Source organism: Hemibagrus wyckioides, linkage group LG14 (genome assembly GCF_019097595.1).
Source record: "Hemibagrus wyckioides isolate EC202008001 linkage group LG14, SWU_Hwy_1.0, whole genome shotgun sequence".
NCBI classification, from domain to species: Eukaryota; Metazoa; Chordata; class Actinopteri; order Siluriformes; family Bagridae; genus Hemibagrus; species Hemibagrus wyckioides.
This window is the reverse complement of record NC_080723.1, coordinates 11,787,411-11,802,525: the sequence shown is the minus strand read 5'-3', so window position 1 is coordinate 11,802,525 and position 15,115 is coordinate 11,787,411. Positions and strand designations below refer to the sequence as shown.

The 15,115-nt window shown below is 41.4% G+C and overlaps 1 protein-coding gene across 2 annotated transcripts in view; it reads left to right on the top strand.

Moving 5' to 3' along the window:
* ldlrad3 (low density lipoprotein receptor class A domain containing 3) overlaps window positions 1–15,115 on the top strand; it is a 96,155-nt gene that overhangs the window by 54,378 nt on the left and 26,662 nt on the right. Inside the window, exons 3-4 of one of the 2 annotated variants that reach the window (XM_058407877.1) lie at window positions 6,963–7,088; window positions 9,998–10,129. In XM_058407877.1, the coding sequence (XP_058263860.1) occupies window positions 6,963–7,088; window positions 9,998–10,129 (258 nt within the window). Of the gene's footprint in view, window positions 1–6,962; window positions 7,089–9,994; window positions 10,130–15,115 lie in introns of both variants that reach the window. The other variant, XM_058407876.1, reaches the window with a different exon arrangement.

Sequence of the window (15,115 nt, the reverse complement as noted above, 5' to 3'; positions counted from 1 at the left end):
GTATTCTGTAAAGACAAAGAGTTTTGAGCTGAAAGGATTTTCAGTTTAAGGCATATTCTGTTGCAGAGCTGCCAACAGTAGGGCTGCCAAAGGCAAATCATTAATAGTGAATTATTCATGCAAATTAATCTGCAAATACGGCATTAATCAGCGTAAATATGACTTATAAATGAGAACAGCTGTAACAAACATTATTTGGATTTTGTTTTTTAAATATGGTGAAAGAAAACTGTGAGGAACATCTTAATGTTTTGTAACTTAAAATCAACTTGTCTCCTCTTAAGACACTCTGTTGTTTATTCCCTGTTATAATGACAATAATTCATTTAAATTACAAATAATAAGTATGATGATGTGAAGCAGAAACTGATTCGGATTTAAATAGCTCTTTCTCTGTACATCTACCAGTCTCCATTAAACTTGGAAATTGCTGCACATACACCGATCAGCCATAACATTATGAGCACTGTTAGTGGGTGGGATATATTAGGCAGCAAGTGAACATTTTGTCCTCAAAGTTGATGTGTTAGAAGCAGGAAAAATGGATAAGCGTAAGGATTTGAGCGAGTTTGATGAAGGGCCAAATTGTGATGGCTAGACCACTGAATCAGAGCATCTCCAAAACTGCAGGTCTTGTGGAGGTGTTCCCGGTCTGCAGTGGTCAGTATCTATCAAAAGTGGTCCAAGGAAGGAACGGTGGTGACCCGGCAACAGGGTCATGGGCGGTCAAGGGGGCAACATAATATTAGGCAGGTGGTCATAATGTTATGCCTGGTCGGTGTATCTGACGAATAGCAAGCAGGAGTTTTAGGGTATTCTAGGTCTGAATGTTTGTAGAAAATAAACCTTGTTGTAATGTTTTCAATCCATCACACAACTTGACACAAAACCCCCATACCCCTCCGCCCTCTCCCTCACCCCCCTCAATTTCATCTTTTTGACTATATGTGGAATTAATCAGGCTTTTTTTTGTGTTTTCTAAAACTGCCTTAACAGTTTTTCCACACAGGGCTCGGTTACTTTAGGAAACATTTCCATTGGTTAAGTAAAAACATGTTGAACTCAATGATAATCACCTAACCAATGCAGCTGAAATCTAGATGAGATGAATACAGTATGTGTAGTTTGTGTAAGTGTTCAGTCTCCTAAGACTTTAGTAGTACTAACTATGGCTGCAGTTACAGCAACCTGGACACTTTCCCCACAACACAATGCTGCCTCCACCATGCTTTATCCTGTGAGGATGCTCATGAACAGTAAGGATTTTGCCTAGTTCTGTTCCTGTCTTGTCAGACCAGAGAAACGTTTACATCATTATAAGTAATGTATTTCAAGGTTGTAACACAAACTGGTAAAAGAAGTGAGTACCTCTATAAGTCGCCGTATCTTAAGGACAAAATGAAGATGCAGTTTTAATAACAGAAGACTTACAGTGTTAACTGTTTAGACAGGGACCCAAACTTCATTTGAAGCAACGGCATGAACTGTGTTTGTAAAGTGCACATCTTTAGTGCGGGATCATCCACAACAACAGAAAGTGAATCCAGTGTAGCTTATGGTGATATTACTGTACAGTCCTGAGAGTCAGAGCCTGGTCCAGGCTTTATAAAGATGCTAAAGTTTCCCCATCTTGAGTACTAAGACTAAGAATATGTGTTTTTTGCTTTTAATTAATAATTCAATTCTGTTAGGAAGCCAAACCGTTTTCTAGTTTCATAATTGAGAATTGGTTTCTTTTTCCCGTGTGTATATTACGTCCCTGCCAAAGCCTGCAACACAAAATCGTTTCTCTTGACGCAGTTGTCCATTACATTAGTCTTTATCCTTTTTTAATTTGATTGCAGTGTTTTATATTATAAAATATTAAATATTTACCAGTTTGCTAGAATTCACATTACTCCTAGCTGCCAGTTAAATTTAAGTGATTCTAAAAAGAATTGAAAGTTACATCAGGGGCCATGTGCTTTTCCATAAGCGCACAGGAACATCTGCCAAAAAATAGATCAACTTTGACATACAGTACAAATTCTGCCAAATAGCTTACAAAGGCACTATAACCGCTTCAGCTGCATAAAGGACATGTTTTATTCGTCTTCCTGTTCGAGATCCACCGAATGCCTTTTTTCTTCACACTCCCCCGTATGTCAGAGATACATTGAGATCAAACGCTGATCCGTAATATACTGGAAAATCAATGCGCCGGAAAATGATGGCTTTTCTTCGAAAATCTGTATGGACCACCTGAGTGATCTGAAAGAAAAATCTTGGCACAGCAAAACAAATCTGGGTGCATGCAGAGCATCTGAAAAACACGCCACAGGGACTGCATTCGCTAGTGACAGTTTTGCAGATTTAGTTTAAGGTTCGAGAATTCTGAAAATGGTGGGTCACTTGTACTCCAAACAGAACGTCAAGGTACAGAGCACACGAGAAGAGGAAGGAACTCATGCAGTATTACAGTCTCACAGAAAAGTATACTAAACTGTACACCGACCAGGCATAACATTATGAACACCTGCCTAATATTGTGTTGGTCCCCCTTTTGCTGCCAAAACAGCCCTGACCCATCATGCACTGTGTATTCTGACACCTTTCTATCAGAACCAGCATTAACTTCTTCAGCAATTTGAGCAACAGTAGCTCGTCTGTTTGGATCGGATCACACGGGCCAGCCTTCTCTCCCCACGTGCATCAGTGAACCTTGGCCGACCATGACCCTGTCGCCGGTTCACCACTGTTCCTTCCTTGGACCACTTTTGATAGATACTGACCACTACAGACCGGGAACACCCCACAAGAGCTGCGGTTTTGGAGATGCTCTGATCCAGTCGTCTAACAATTTGGCCCTCGTCAAACTCGCTCAAATCCTTACACTTGTCCATTTTTCCTGCTTCTAACACATCAACTTTGAGGACAAAATGTTCACTTGCTGTTCATGGGTGCGTGTGTGTTGTTTACCTGGCACCAGGATGCACTATGTGGGATGTGCTGGACAAGTCTGATCCATGGAGACCCCACCTAGCAACTTACAGGACTTGGAAAGGATCTGCTGCTAACATACTGGTGCCAGATACCACAGCACACCTTCAGGGATCTAGTGGAGTCCATGCCTCGACGGGTCAGGGCTGTTTTGACAGCAAAAGGGGGACCGACCCAATATTAGGCAGGCGGTCATAATATTATGCCTGATCAGTGTATATTTGCCATATATGATATGATGGAGTTCTCCATGATAAAGGTACAAATAGTTTTTAAAGACTGAAGAGAAATTCCTCGGCAACGCTGAAACAATGTCCTTTAGACAGATAAGGTGAAAAAAAAACCAATTTGAAAAACCTACGTGAGCTATTTCCTGTAATATTTGTAGAACACAAACCACTGCCAATACCAGCACAAAGATCAATAATACTAATTAAATAAGGAAGAACACACTTTGTGTTTGTAAGCAGCAGACTGCAGAATAATAAATTAATTATGTACAAAATTGTAGATAAGTAAGGTATAAAGCACCTCAGGGAATGCTGGTATTAGGCAAATAATCCACAACAGAGTGGTGTGATGGCTGTTACCCCTGAAATTGAATGTCCTTCCTAACAGTGTGTACCAAAGTGTTTCATTTTTCTCATTTAAAAGTGTTATGCCTCTGAGACGAGGTGGTGATTTTGATCGGCGTGATATCTCACAAACAAGTGATTGAAAGTTTGGAGTGTTTCTAAGGAATTTTTATGATAAACAGCAAATGGGCTACATAGGATGTTACAGCCAGGCCTAATGTTAATGGTGACAGATGTATCCACAGAGATGACATAGGTGCAAAGTTTATTAAGTAAAGGTCAGCACAATGAATGCTACAAGATTGTTCCTGGACTTATATTCTAGCAGCTTTAAACAGTCCCTCCATCATCAGCATTTTGTTTCTTTCCTCAGGATCACTGCAGTGTTACCAAGAAACCACAATGTCCTCGCTTCTGAAGACTTTCCCACGTCTAAAAAATGACTGCCACAAAGTGCTGATACTATCACCACCCTCCATAAAGGGAAAACATCATCATATCAATAATTACACACATCATTTGAATCTGATCCTGTTGCTATAGAAACAATACAGCATCACCTTAATGACCACTATTGTTAGAGCTGCTACTGTAGAAAATTAAACACCATTTAGTTTAGATGTAATCTTCTGACCAATCAGAATTGAGCAGAGGCGTGGCACTGGGTTTGTAGAACGCGTACCAGCCGTGTACGACAGTGTGTATGTGTGTCTCTCTCCTTTGAATCACATTGACCGTTGTCTCAGGCTAGGCATACCTTAAGGATTTGGTGTGCCTGCACTGTGTGACCTTGTTTCCATTAGCACAGAGGATAAACTGTAACTAAATCTGGATGCAGGGGCTGGGGTTTCTGTAAACAACCCCTGTTTCAGCTCAACAGATGGAGAAGAGGAGGGAAATGTTGGCCAGGAATTAAAAGATTTCAACAAAAGGGGCAGTGGGGCTAAGGAGATGAGGAGGGAGGATGTGTGTGGTTGGAATTCCTCAGAAAGGGTAACCCCTTAATGGCAGGAAGGAAACCTGAAACATGAAGGCCATGAATATTATTCCTGTGCTGGTGTCTTGTACAGTTTGTTACTCGAATCACATCTAAGCCTGGCTCGGTTGCTCTTGTGTGTAAAGCAAAGCTCGGTGTGTGAAGGTTATTAAACTGCTAGAACCAGATCGATGTGATGTTCTTTATGCCTCTTATGTCCAACATCCATGAAATTAGCATGAGTTGGGAGTCGAGCCAGCGTGAGAACGGCCACGGCCCATGTGCTCGCACGGCCGGCTGCAGATGTAGAGGCTCTGAATGAAGCTGGCAGAGAAAAGAAAAAGAGAGAACAGTAATATTGTCGGTGTGCACCGGTTCAGGCCTGACCCATCCTCCAACCCTTTATTGCTTCTCTTTAATTCAATTTCAGCTTCGTTCGAGGGCAAAAAAAAAAAGTATTAAAGCAGAAACAAAAAGGTTTTTGGCGCAGCAGACCGTGGTGTGTCATTACCACTGCTGTTAGTTCTGAAGTAGAGTACAAAGAAAAGAGAGGGAGTGAAAGAGAGTGGAAATTACTTGCCTTTATCCTCTGTGTGCATGGTGATATTTTTAATTTACAGTCATGCACAAATCTGGTTTTTTTTTGTTTGTTTTTTTATTTTGTTTTGCTTTTGTTTTATGGCAAGCCATTCTTCTTAATGTAACCATTTAGATTGCAGTGTGAACACTACTTTCAAAAGAAACAAAAATCCCCAAATATTGCGAATTAACAGGCTGCATATATGAGCCAAGACATGACCTTAGACTTAAACAGTTGGGCTTCTCTGTGTGTCTTTCTTTATTCTTCTCTCTTTGTTCTTTCCGTCTATTTAATACAGAGCATCATTAAAAACAGCCACATCCATTGTAAGGAGACTTATATATCTTAGTCCCTTTTTAGTTTTATGCTAGACATTTCCCCTCTCTCTCTCTCTCTCTCTCTTACTCTCTTTGTCCTTTTTGAGAAATGAGGAAGAAATGGCAGCGGTTGCTCTAGAGGAGAGCTCTCTCTCTCTCTCTCTCTCTTGTGGCCCAGCACGCAGATCATGTGTAACTCATGATGTGACCTTTCTGCTGGCTCGACCATTTGTCATTACCGCTGTTTTCCAGCAGACGTCTCTCAGAGACCTCGAGGATGATGTCTTTGTTTATGCCATAGACTGCAGAGACAGGGATATCAGAGTCCGATACAGCTTCTTCATGGAGCTCAGGAGGAAATACTATAGGAAGATTGCTTAGGTACACTTCCAAAGCCAGAGTAGGAGACAGCATGCTTTGTCTTTCTAAATCTATTGTGAAAGCTGCTCAATTATTGAAGCAGTTTTTTTTTGTCTCGTTGCAAAGCATTCAGATGTCATTGGATCTCTCTTTTCTATTTACATAATGGAGTAAAACAGCCCATAAACTAAAATCCAGCCCATTGTTTGGGTCTTCAGTGTATGTGGACATTTAATTGATGTGAGTTTAGGATATCCGTATCAATGGGAATCTAAAGAGGCTGCCTACTCTAGTTTCCGCACCTCCTTCTGCATATGACAGATGCTAAAGTGCATGCAAATCTGTCTTACTTAGCAGCCTGTATCACGTTTAATTGGCGAGACTATGCACTTTGCTTGCATAATCAGGAACAAAGTGATAAATCCAGCCACTTTTATTCTCAGACCGAGGCCACTTTTTTTTTTTTTTTTTTTATCTCACTGGAGCATGGCAGCATAAAAGCCTTGCAAATTTCCTTACCGCTTTTTGACAAGCTCTGAGCCAAACATTGATAATGATTGTGGCTCATTTATCATTTTGGTGACCATAACAAAATGTAAGTTGCTTGGGGATCTTCTCATAAGGAATACTGTAATTATATTATTCTCAGGAGGATACTCAGGAGGATCCAGGGACAGTTTGAGTTCCTGAACCATAGTCGTAGAAATGATTTTCAGCAGAGCAGGAACTCCTGAGGTGGACCATGTGGTACTGGACATGACAGAGTGGACAAATGCAAGCTTCAAAAAGACCAAACCTCTTTTTCTTTTCTTTTTTTTTTTAAGAGATGATCAAAATTAGGCACATTTTCCGTGAAAACATCGATAACGTCTTCATGTTATGTCATACGGTGCCAACAGACGTAAAAAACGTTAATAAACTAGCAAAGACACGATTACATCGCTGTGTTGCTGTATTTTTGCATTGTACTGAAATGATATATTGTGAATAATGAAATGGAAGTGGAAAACAGAATCTTGTTCAGGAACAATGCTTAGTTTTTTAACATTTTTTCGAAACTTATTGGAAAGGCACAAAAAAATGACAAGTTTCTGAAGTACCTTTTGACCTGGATGCCTCTGGGAGATGCCGTATTACTGTGTTCACCTCTGCTTTCCTCGTTTCCTCTCTTACAGCAAAGGTGAAGTCTAAGTGTGCCCCCACGTTCTTCGGCTGCGCTAATGGCGTCCACTGCATCATCGGCCGCTTCCGCTGCAACGGCTTCCGCGACTGTCCCGACGGCAGCGACGAGGACAACTGCAGTGAGTATAACACAGAAACCACAGCTGGGGCCAGTCGCACAGGCCTGTTACTCCCGAGCAGAGCCACACTGACTGATCTGAAAATCCTTTTCTTATTGAACTGACAAAGCTAGTACAGAGAGGACAGTACAGGCTGTGCAGTGCTACCAGCTTTGTTTTAAACTTTTTACACCGAAAGTAAAAAGAGTCCCGAGTCTTAGTTTTGAGCAGTGTTGTTGAGGTTAGAAAGGATTTTTTTCCCGCAGTGCTTCAGGTTTTTTTTTGTGGTTCATTTTCAGACAAAATTTAAGTTTCATTTTTTAGTTTCACAAGCGCACACAAATTTCTAGCAAATAATAAATCTGACTCCGTCCTGGGTGTATCCTGCCTTGATGCCCAATGACGCCTGAGATGAGGCACAGGCTCCCTGTGACCCAAGGATAGATCGGATAAGCAGTACAGACAATGAAAAAAAAAAAAAAAAATCTGTGTATCATATATAATATTCACGGGCGTATCATTCTTGGCTGCTCAGCTGAAATCAATTGAGATGAGTCCACTAGAGCGTCTGGGAAGTCCAAAAATGGTGCTGGACAAGCCTCATCGAGCTGCCATGTGCCTCTGATCTGACTCACAATGGATTTTGACTATTCTATAGTGTAAGGAGCTTATTACGGTTTTATTCAGCTAAACTCCAGAGCGGCACGAGAGAAAATTTTCTCCATACCATCCAGAGATCACAAGTTCACGCTTCAGCCATCAGTCCTGCACTAGTCAAACGGGAGTATCTGTGAACTCGGGTGTGCAGAAAATGGTGGCTGGTGGAGATAGAAAAGAAAAGACTGGGAGGTTGGCATTGCAGATCTCAGGTACAGTTTATCTTGGGTGAGAATGAGCTAAATTGAGGTGAAAATAAAACCAGAAAAAGAAGGAAAATGACTGTGGGAATTGTGTGCACACCTACACGAAGTGAGATTCATTAAAAGCAAAAGAAACTTTTAAATAAAGACCGTAGTATTGTGTAGTATTTAATGTGAAATATTTTCATCGTAACATTAGTGCGGTTAACCTCATTCCACTGGCTCGACTAGTCTGCAATCCCGCAGCGGAGACTAGTGAATGTATTAGTCGATTACATCTCTAGTGCTGGAGTACCTGGGTCTGATTCTCCTTCTCTACACACCCCAGGGTAAAAAAAATATGAATGTTTCCAGAAGCACCTACAGTATTTGACTATGAATATATATATATATATGATTGCTGGATCGTTGCTGTTACCGGGAGTGAATATTCGGGTCTAATTCTGGCTGCAATAAAACGACTACACTTGGCAATTGGTGGAATTTACAACTTTTTCCAATAACTTGTGCCTGCACACGATCCTCGGCTAATTAATTGGAAAGAACATTTGATGCTTGAAAATGTGTCACAGTGCATCAAAGTGCTCCACGCTCTCTCTCAGCTGTAATTCATAGTTTTGGATCTCGTTCTTCCCCTCCTGTCTGCTCCAGCCTGGGATTCCGACAGCGTAGTCTAGCTGCTCAGGCTGTGTGATTTTAATAAAGCAAATCCCATCATGCAGGGAGAGCTGTTGGGTGTAGCCTGCAGGGCATCATGTATGCTCAGATCTAATCTAACCTGTTAAACACAACTGTGCTCGAAGCAGACAGAACGTTCTGCTATGTGATTGCCTCGATCTGTCCTCTAGATAATTCCGCCTCGGTTTACCTCTCATAAACTAGACGAGCACAGAATGAAAGGTGGATTTGTTCGCATGGTAAATGAGGTTTCTTCAGAGAGAGCTTGTTGTTTCCAGAGGTTTTTACGTCATCCGCGTTCGATTTTTGATTTTGATTACAAGAGTACGACGTGTGGTACACGAAAGTCTTTATGAGAATTATGAGACAAGGCTCTAAAACCTAGATCAGCCAACAAAGTGTCAGGAGGAGACTGGAGCAAAGAAGACCACGAAGCAGAGCACAACGAATCACTGTCGGAAAAACAAACAGGTTTTGTGTTCTTGTAACTCAATTATATGAAAATAAGCTTATTTTACAAACCGTCTAGTTCCGCACAGATAAGGCCGTCTCAGCTGGTGTGCAGGACCCAGGACATTATTTTTCTTCAGGCATCCAGGTGAAAGCAGAGTGGCTTGTGTATGCTGTGTGCATACAAATAAACTACTGAACAGAAACATAACCGGCAAATGACAGCTTAGCAAATTAAAGCGTTTAGAAAATACTTGAATAAAAAAAGGTGCAGTAGTGGGGTTTTTTGCTGTACAAATAATCTGGAAGATATGTAGAACATGATACAAAAATATATATATCTAAAGATAAAGGGTGATCTTATTAAAAGTGAATAAATGCACTGAGAGGGCCCTTTCAGAAGACTTCTGGTCAGTTGTTTGTATTTGGATGGTCATTTTATGTGTCCTGGGGGTGAAGCTACATGAACATTCAGATGTCAATCCCACATTATGGTTAGAGATCTAATTTTGGTGGGGGAAAAAGACTAATCTTACCTAATGATCCTTTAATAAACTTTTGGATTGCTTAAATAGCTCCTGCTGTTATTAACCCATTATTAATGCTTTATTAAGTATTATTTATGATACACTTGTGGTTAACGCTGATTACATTTCTGACAGGAATGTATGAGTTAAAGAGAGCCGGCTGAGCGTTTTCCGTGGTGTTAGACGCCTTCACGGCTGTAATAAGTGGTGATGAGAGAGCTGTTTAACGCTGAGAGATCAATGACAGATCATTGTGTGTCTGTACACAGCGGGAGTGCAGTTAGCACAGGTCATACCCTACATTTGTAGCTCTCTGCCATAGGGCTAATGATGGCTGTTAAGACGATGACCTCCTGTCATTAAAGATCCATAGTAAAGTTTGCTCTGTGCTCTGTGTCTCCTCTCTCTGCAGCAGGTAATCCTCTGGTGTGTTCAGCGGCTCGCTTTCACTGCAGGAATGGCCGATGCGTGGATCGAAGTTTCCTCTGTAATGGTCAAGACAACTGCCAGGACAATAGTGATGAAGAGAACTGCCTTTCCACAGCAGGTATCTGATCACACACACACACACACAGTCACTACTCTAGTGAAACCCTATACATGATTTATTCATTTATATCTTCTTTTATATCGTTTTATTTTTCTTGACTGTCTATACACTACTGCCTTCATTTACACCAGACTCATTTCTAAGACGTTTTTCAGTGGGTGTCAGACATCACAGATACGCCTTCATTTTAACAAGTGTCTCAGTCTAGCTTGTAAAAAAGTGCACTTATTTTATCTCATCGCTTATTTTTCTGCTGAAATTAAGTGAAGCATAAACTCCACAGGAGTCCATTCATATAACACAAGGACACTATCTATATCTAAAAACCTGGCATCACTGTGCCGTGTAAGAATCATGTGCTGAACAAATCTCTCCCATCCCCTGAGTTTCATGGATGAAGTTTACAGTTGGGCATTTATTTTCTTGCAAAAAATTAAAATGAAGTGATGAGAGATATCTTTTGTGAAAAAGGGGGATACAACTGAATGAAAGTATTGAATCAAAAGCATAAGGATGAAATTTAAGATTGTGTAACACATGGCTTTTATCCAGAGGGGTTTTTTGTATGGTATTATATCATTTCTGTATTTTGCATATGTATATGATTACAGTTGCGCTCATTTACAGCATGGTATAGCTCACCAAAATCTGAAAACTGTGCACAAATGTGGTCCTCAGAACATATCAAGGACATCTGTAAACACCCTCTGTGCTCCTCTTCCCTCTCCATCTCTCCCTCTCTTCCTTTCCATCTCTCCCTCTCTTCCTTTCCCTCTCTCTCCCTCTTCCTCTTCCTCTCTCTCCCTCTCTCTCTCTTTCTTTTTCTCTCTCCCCCTCCTCTCTCTCTCCTTCTGTCTCCCTCTGTCCCTCTCCGTTTCTCTCCTTCTCTCTCCCTCTCTCTCTCTTTCTTTTTCTCTCTCCCTCTCCATCTCTCTCTCCCCCTCCTCTCTCTCCCTCTCTCTCTCCCCCTCTCTCCCTTTCTCTCTCTCTCCCTCTTGCTCTCTCTTTCTCTCTCTCTCTCTCTCTCTCTCTCTCTCTCTCCCCCTCTGTCTGCCTGTCACTGTCTATCTCATTCTTACACACACCAATTTTTGTGCCTCGCTCTAAACACTTCCCAAAAACACGCACACATGCTCTCTCTCTCTCTCTCTCTCCCTCTCTCTCTCTCTCTCTCTCTCTCTCTCTCTCTCTCACTCTCTCTCTCTCTCTCTCTCTCTCTGCATGGCAGACTTGCTGTAATGAAACGCCAGCTTTCCTTGAGCTCTGAGCTTCTAGCATGCTTTCCACTAATAAGAACAGAGCTGCAGGTGACAGATAAGACCCACACCATCCTAGTCTAATGCACCTGAGCCTATCCTCCTACATTCCTCTCTCTCTCTCTCTCTCTCTCTCTCTCTCTCTCCATCACTAAGTCTCCCCCTGTTGGTAAGGACAGGTCAAGATTTTTTTATTCTGTGTCTCTATTATAAGGACAAAATAAAGAGAACAAGTGAAAGAAGTTGGGGATAAAGCAGGAGTCCATGTCTAACAATCCACACTTTGGCTGTAGATTGTCCCCTCTCTCTCTCTCTCTCTCTCTCTCTCTCTCTCTCTCTCTGGTTAGGCTGATTAATTGTCTGGCTCTGCTCCTATTAGCAGTCTGGGCCTCATTTATTTATCTGTTTGCTAATGGATCCTTTGGAACAGAAGTCTTGAAGAACAGCAAACAGCGGCATGTAAACAACACAAAATGTATTTATTGAGGGGAAACAGCAATGTTGTTAAGGGATTGCGTTGAAGGATGCAGCAAGAAACAAAAGAAAATATGGGTGTGAATATTTTATTACAGATAACCGAGAAGAGTTATGGTGAAACGGGAGCAGAGGAGCCTCAGAGAGCAGCGTGAGGAAACCTACGGTTAGAATAGTAAGATGAAAGAATGACTCAGCTGCAACTCATGAGGAAGATGCAGGGAAAGTGAGCGTCTCAGCTGCATACATTTAGCTGTGGGTGGTGTAGTGGATTTGTCTCCTCGGCTCGTGTTTAAAGCTCAGTGAGGGGAAGCAGCACTTGCTCTTTCTCTGTGGTGAATAGCCTTGTTGACCGACATGTTCAGTCACTAAGGCCAGTTCAGTTGTCGGCAATTACTTTTGGTCAAGCTTTTATAAAATGTCACACGGGGGACGAAGATGACACGAGCTGCGTGAAAATTCAACAACACTACAAATTCACTTGAAAAGAGATGTAGGACGTATGTATGAACCAGCAGTGGTTTATTTTCGCTTTGTACCGAGTTTTAGTTGAATTCTAACCAGATTTTCACTTGTTTGCAAATGTGCAAGTTTTCCTAGCTGCAAAAATCAATCCAGCTATCTAACTAACATTACTAAAATGACACAAGGTTAAACAACAGTTTGCTCCCATTCATTCAATGTAAAACGTCATTTTAGCTTTTTGTACACGCACATCACACGCCACTAGAAGTACATTTTTAGCAGGTTTCAGCTTCAACTGCTGGGAAAATGTGTTTTATTAAAACATATCGTGAGGCAAACTCATCAGGACGGTAGCTGGGCTTTTATTTCACTAGTTACTGTGTGTTGTGTTTCTTGTTTTTGTGTCTGTGTGTGTAGAGAGAGAATGAGCGTCTTATGTTTCCATCTGCTTGACCTTCTCTGACCTTTGAACTGCTTGTCCACCACAAAGAAATTCCGTCCAAGAAAAAAAAAAAAAGAGAGAAAGACAGGGCAAGACAGAGAATAGAAGAAAACAGAGTAGAGATGGAAACTAAACATGAGATCAAAAGGCCTTTGATTGGAGGAGAAGCTATTTGTACATGTTGTGGATTCCTAAAAAAAAATTTTGTCTTGGGTATCAAAGCGGCGTCTCCACATAATAGTCCTTAAAATACCTTGTTTTGTCTAGGATAAATTTTATTTATTTATTTATTTATTTATTTTACAAATTTCTAGAAGCTGCTCCATCGTTTTGTAAACCTAATCTCTGTCTGCTGCATCTATCTGCTATAGCACATGGTCAAGTGTCACCTGCAGCAGTTTAGTTATACACCAATCAGGCATAACATTATGACGGGTGAAGTGAATAACACTGATGATCTCATGACCTGTTAGTGGGTGGGATATATTAGGCAGCAAGTGAACATTTTGTCCTCAAAGTTGATGCGTTAGAAGCAGGAAAAATGGACAAGAGTAAGGATTTGAGCGAGTTTGATGAAGGGCCAAATTGTGATGGCTAGACCACTGGATCAGAGCATCTCCAAAACTGCAGCTCTTGTGGGGTGTTCCCGGTCTGCAGTGGTCAGTATCTATCAAAAGTGATCCAAGGAAGGAACAGTGGTGGCCCGGCGACAGGGTCATGGGCGGCCAAGGCCTCATTGATGCACGTGGGGAGAGAAGGCTGACCCGTGTGATCCGATCCAACAGACGAGCTACTGTTGCTCAAACTGCTGAAGAAGTTAATGCTGGTTCTGATAGAAAGGTGTCAGAATACACAGTGCATGACGGGTCAGGGCTGTTTTGGCAGCAAAAGGGGGACCAACATTATAATCATAATGTTATGCTTGGTCGGAGTACGTTTCATATTTTTCAAGATATCTCCCACTGCACACCAGATACAAAAAGCACATCACATTGTTGATGCCTCCTGTATGCGCTCACAAACCACATGCCATTTTACACTAAATTTCCGGTAATTTCCACTAAATTTCTCTGAAGTGCCTTGGCACACGCTTCACTTTGCAACCACAAATGGCCGTACTCAGTTACTGGCCTGAAATAGCGTAAATATTTTATTTTATGCCATTTTAAACCCGGAAAAATATGCTCGTTGCATGTGCAGCTGGTGGTAAAGGCTGTCTTGATTAACACATCAGTGTACTGGCAGTGACACAGCCGGTGCAGAATGAGCTTTAAATGGCCTTTGTTCTAACAGGCCAAATCTAATAGAGCACATACTACAGGCCTACTAACTGCTATCTCAGAATTATTGAGTATTTACTAAATAATAAAATAAAACGTAGCTAGAAATCCGTTAGTTAGCCAAGTTCTTGGATCAGGCATCAGTACAGATATGACACTGAGTCGCTTTGTTTGAAGTTAGCAGTCAGTGCTGCAAAAAAAATGATGTTCACTTAAATCATCCAGCCCTTAGGCAGAGAGATCTGTCAAATCATATGTGGTGATGAGCTCATTAGCAGTATTGCATATGACAGCTACATGATTTGTATATTTTATATAGAGGCCTCCTTTCTGTTTCTTATTCTTACATTTAGAGGAAAGTCATTTAGTTCCCTTCTTTTATTCTGTCTCACAGATGAGTTTCTTATAACAATAACAGAGATCCTGCAATAAGACATAACTGTGCATCACCTGTCAGTGTAGTAGTTACTCTGTGTTTGGGTCACTGCTGCAACAAAGACTAGAAGCTGTCAAGGCTTGCATTATAATCCCTCCATCCATTTTTTTTTGTAGCGTTTATCCTTCACAGAGTCACAGGGAAGCTGCAGGGGAATTGGGGCACAAGGAAAGGGGCATGCTGGACAGGATGCCAACTCATCACACTGTAGACAGTTTAGAGATGCAATTCAGCCAGCATCCATTCATAAATGCACGGAAATAGGATTTGGTATATCATCACTGCAGATTCGATTTTTAATTACATTTCAAGCAGATTCCTGTTCAAAGTTTTCAATTTCACTAGGCCATACCTGCAGACACCCTGTCAGAACCTGGCGGCATGCAAATCGCTCAGTTTCCTGTATCTTTACCTCAGATCAGTGCTCCACGCAGTAGCACCGCAGTCCACCGGGTCCAAGGAGCCTCATTAAAGCATCTTGAATATGTCTACAAATCAGCAGAGAGCCCTGAGCTGTCAAAGCATATTTCATACATGATTATGGGTCCTGCACATATTTTGTTGTTTTTAATCAGTGCAGAGCAGACTGCTGAGGGACTGTCTGGGAGGTAATTATGTCCTTCCTGGACT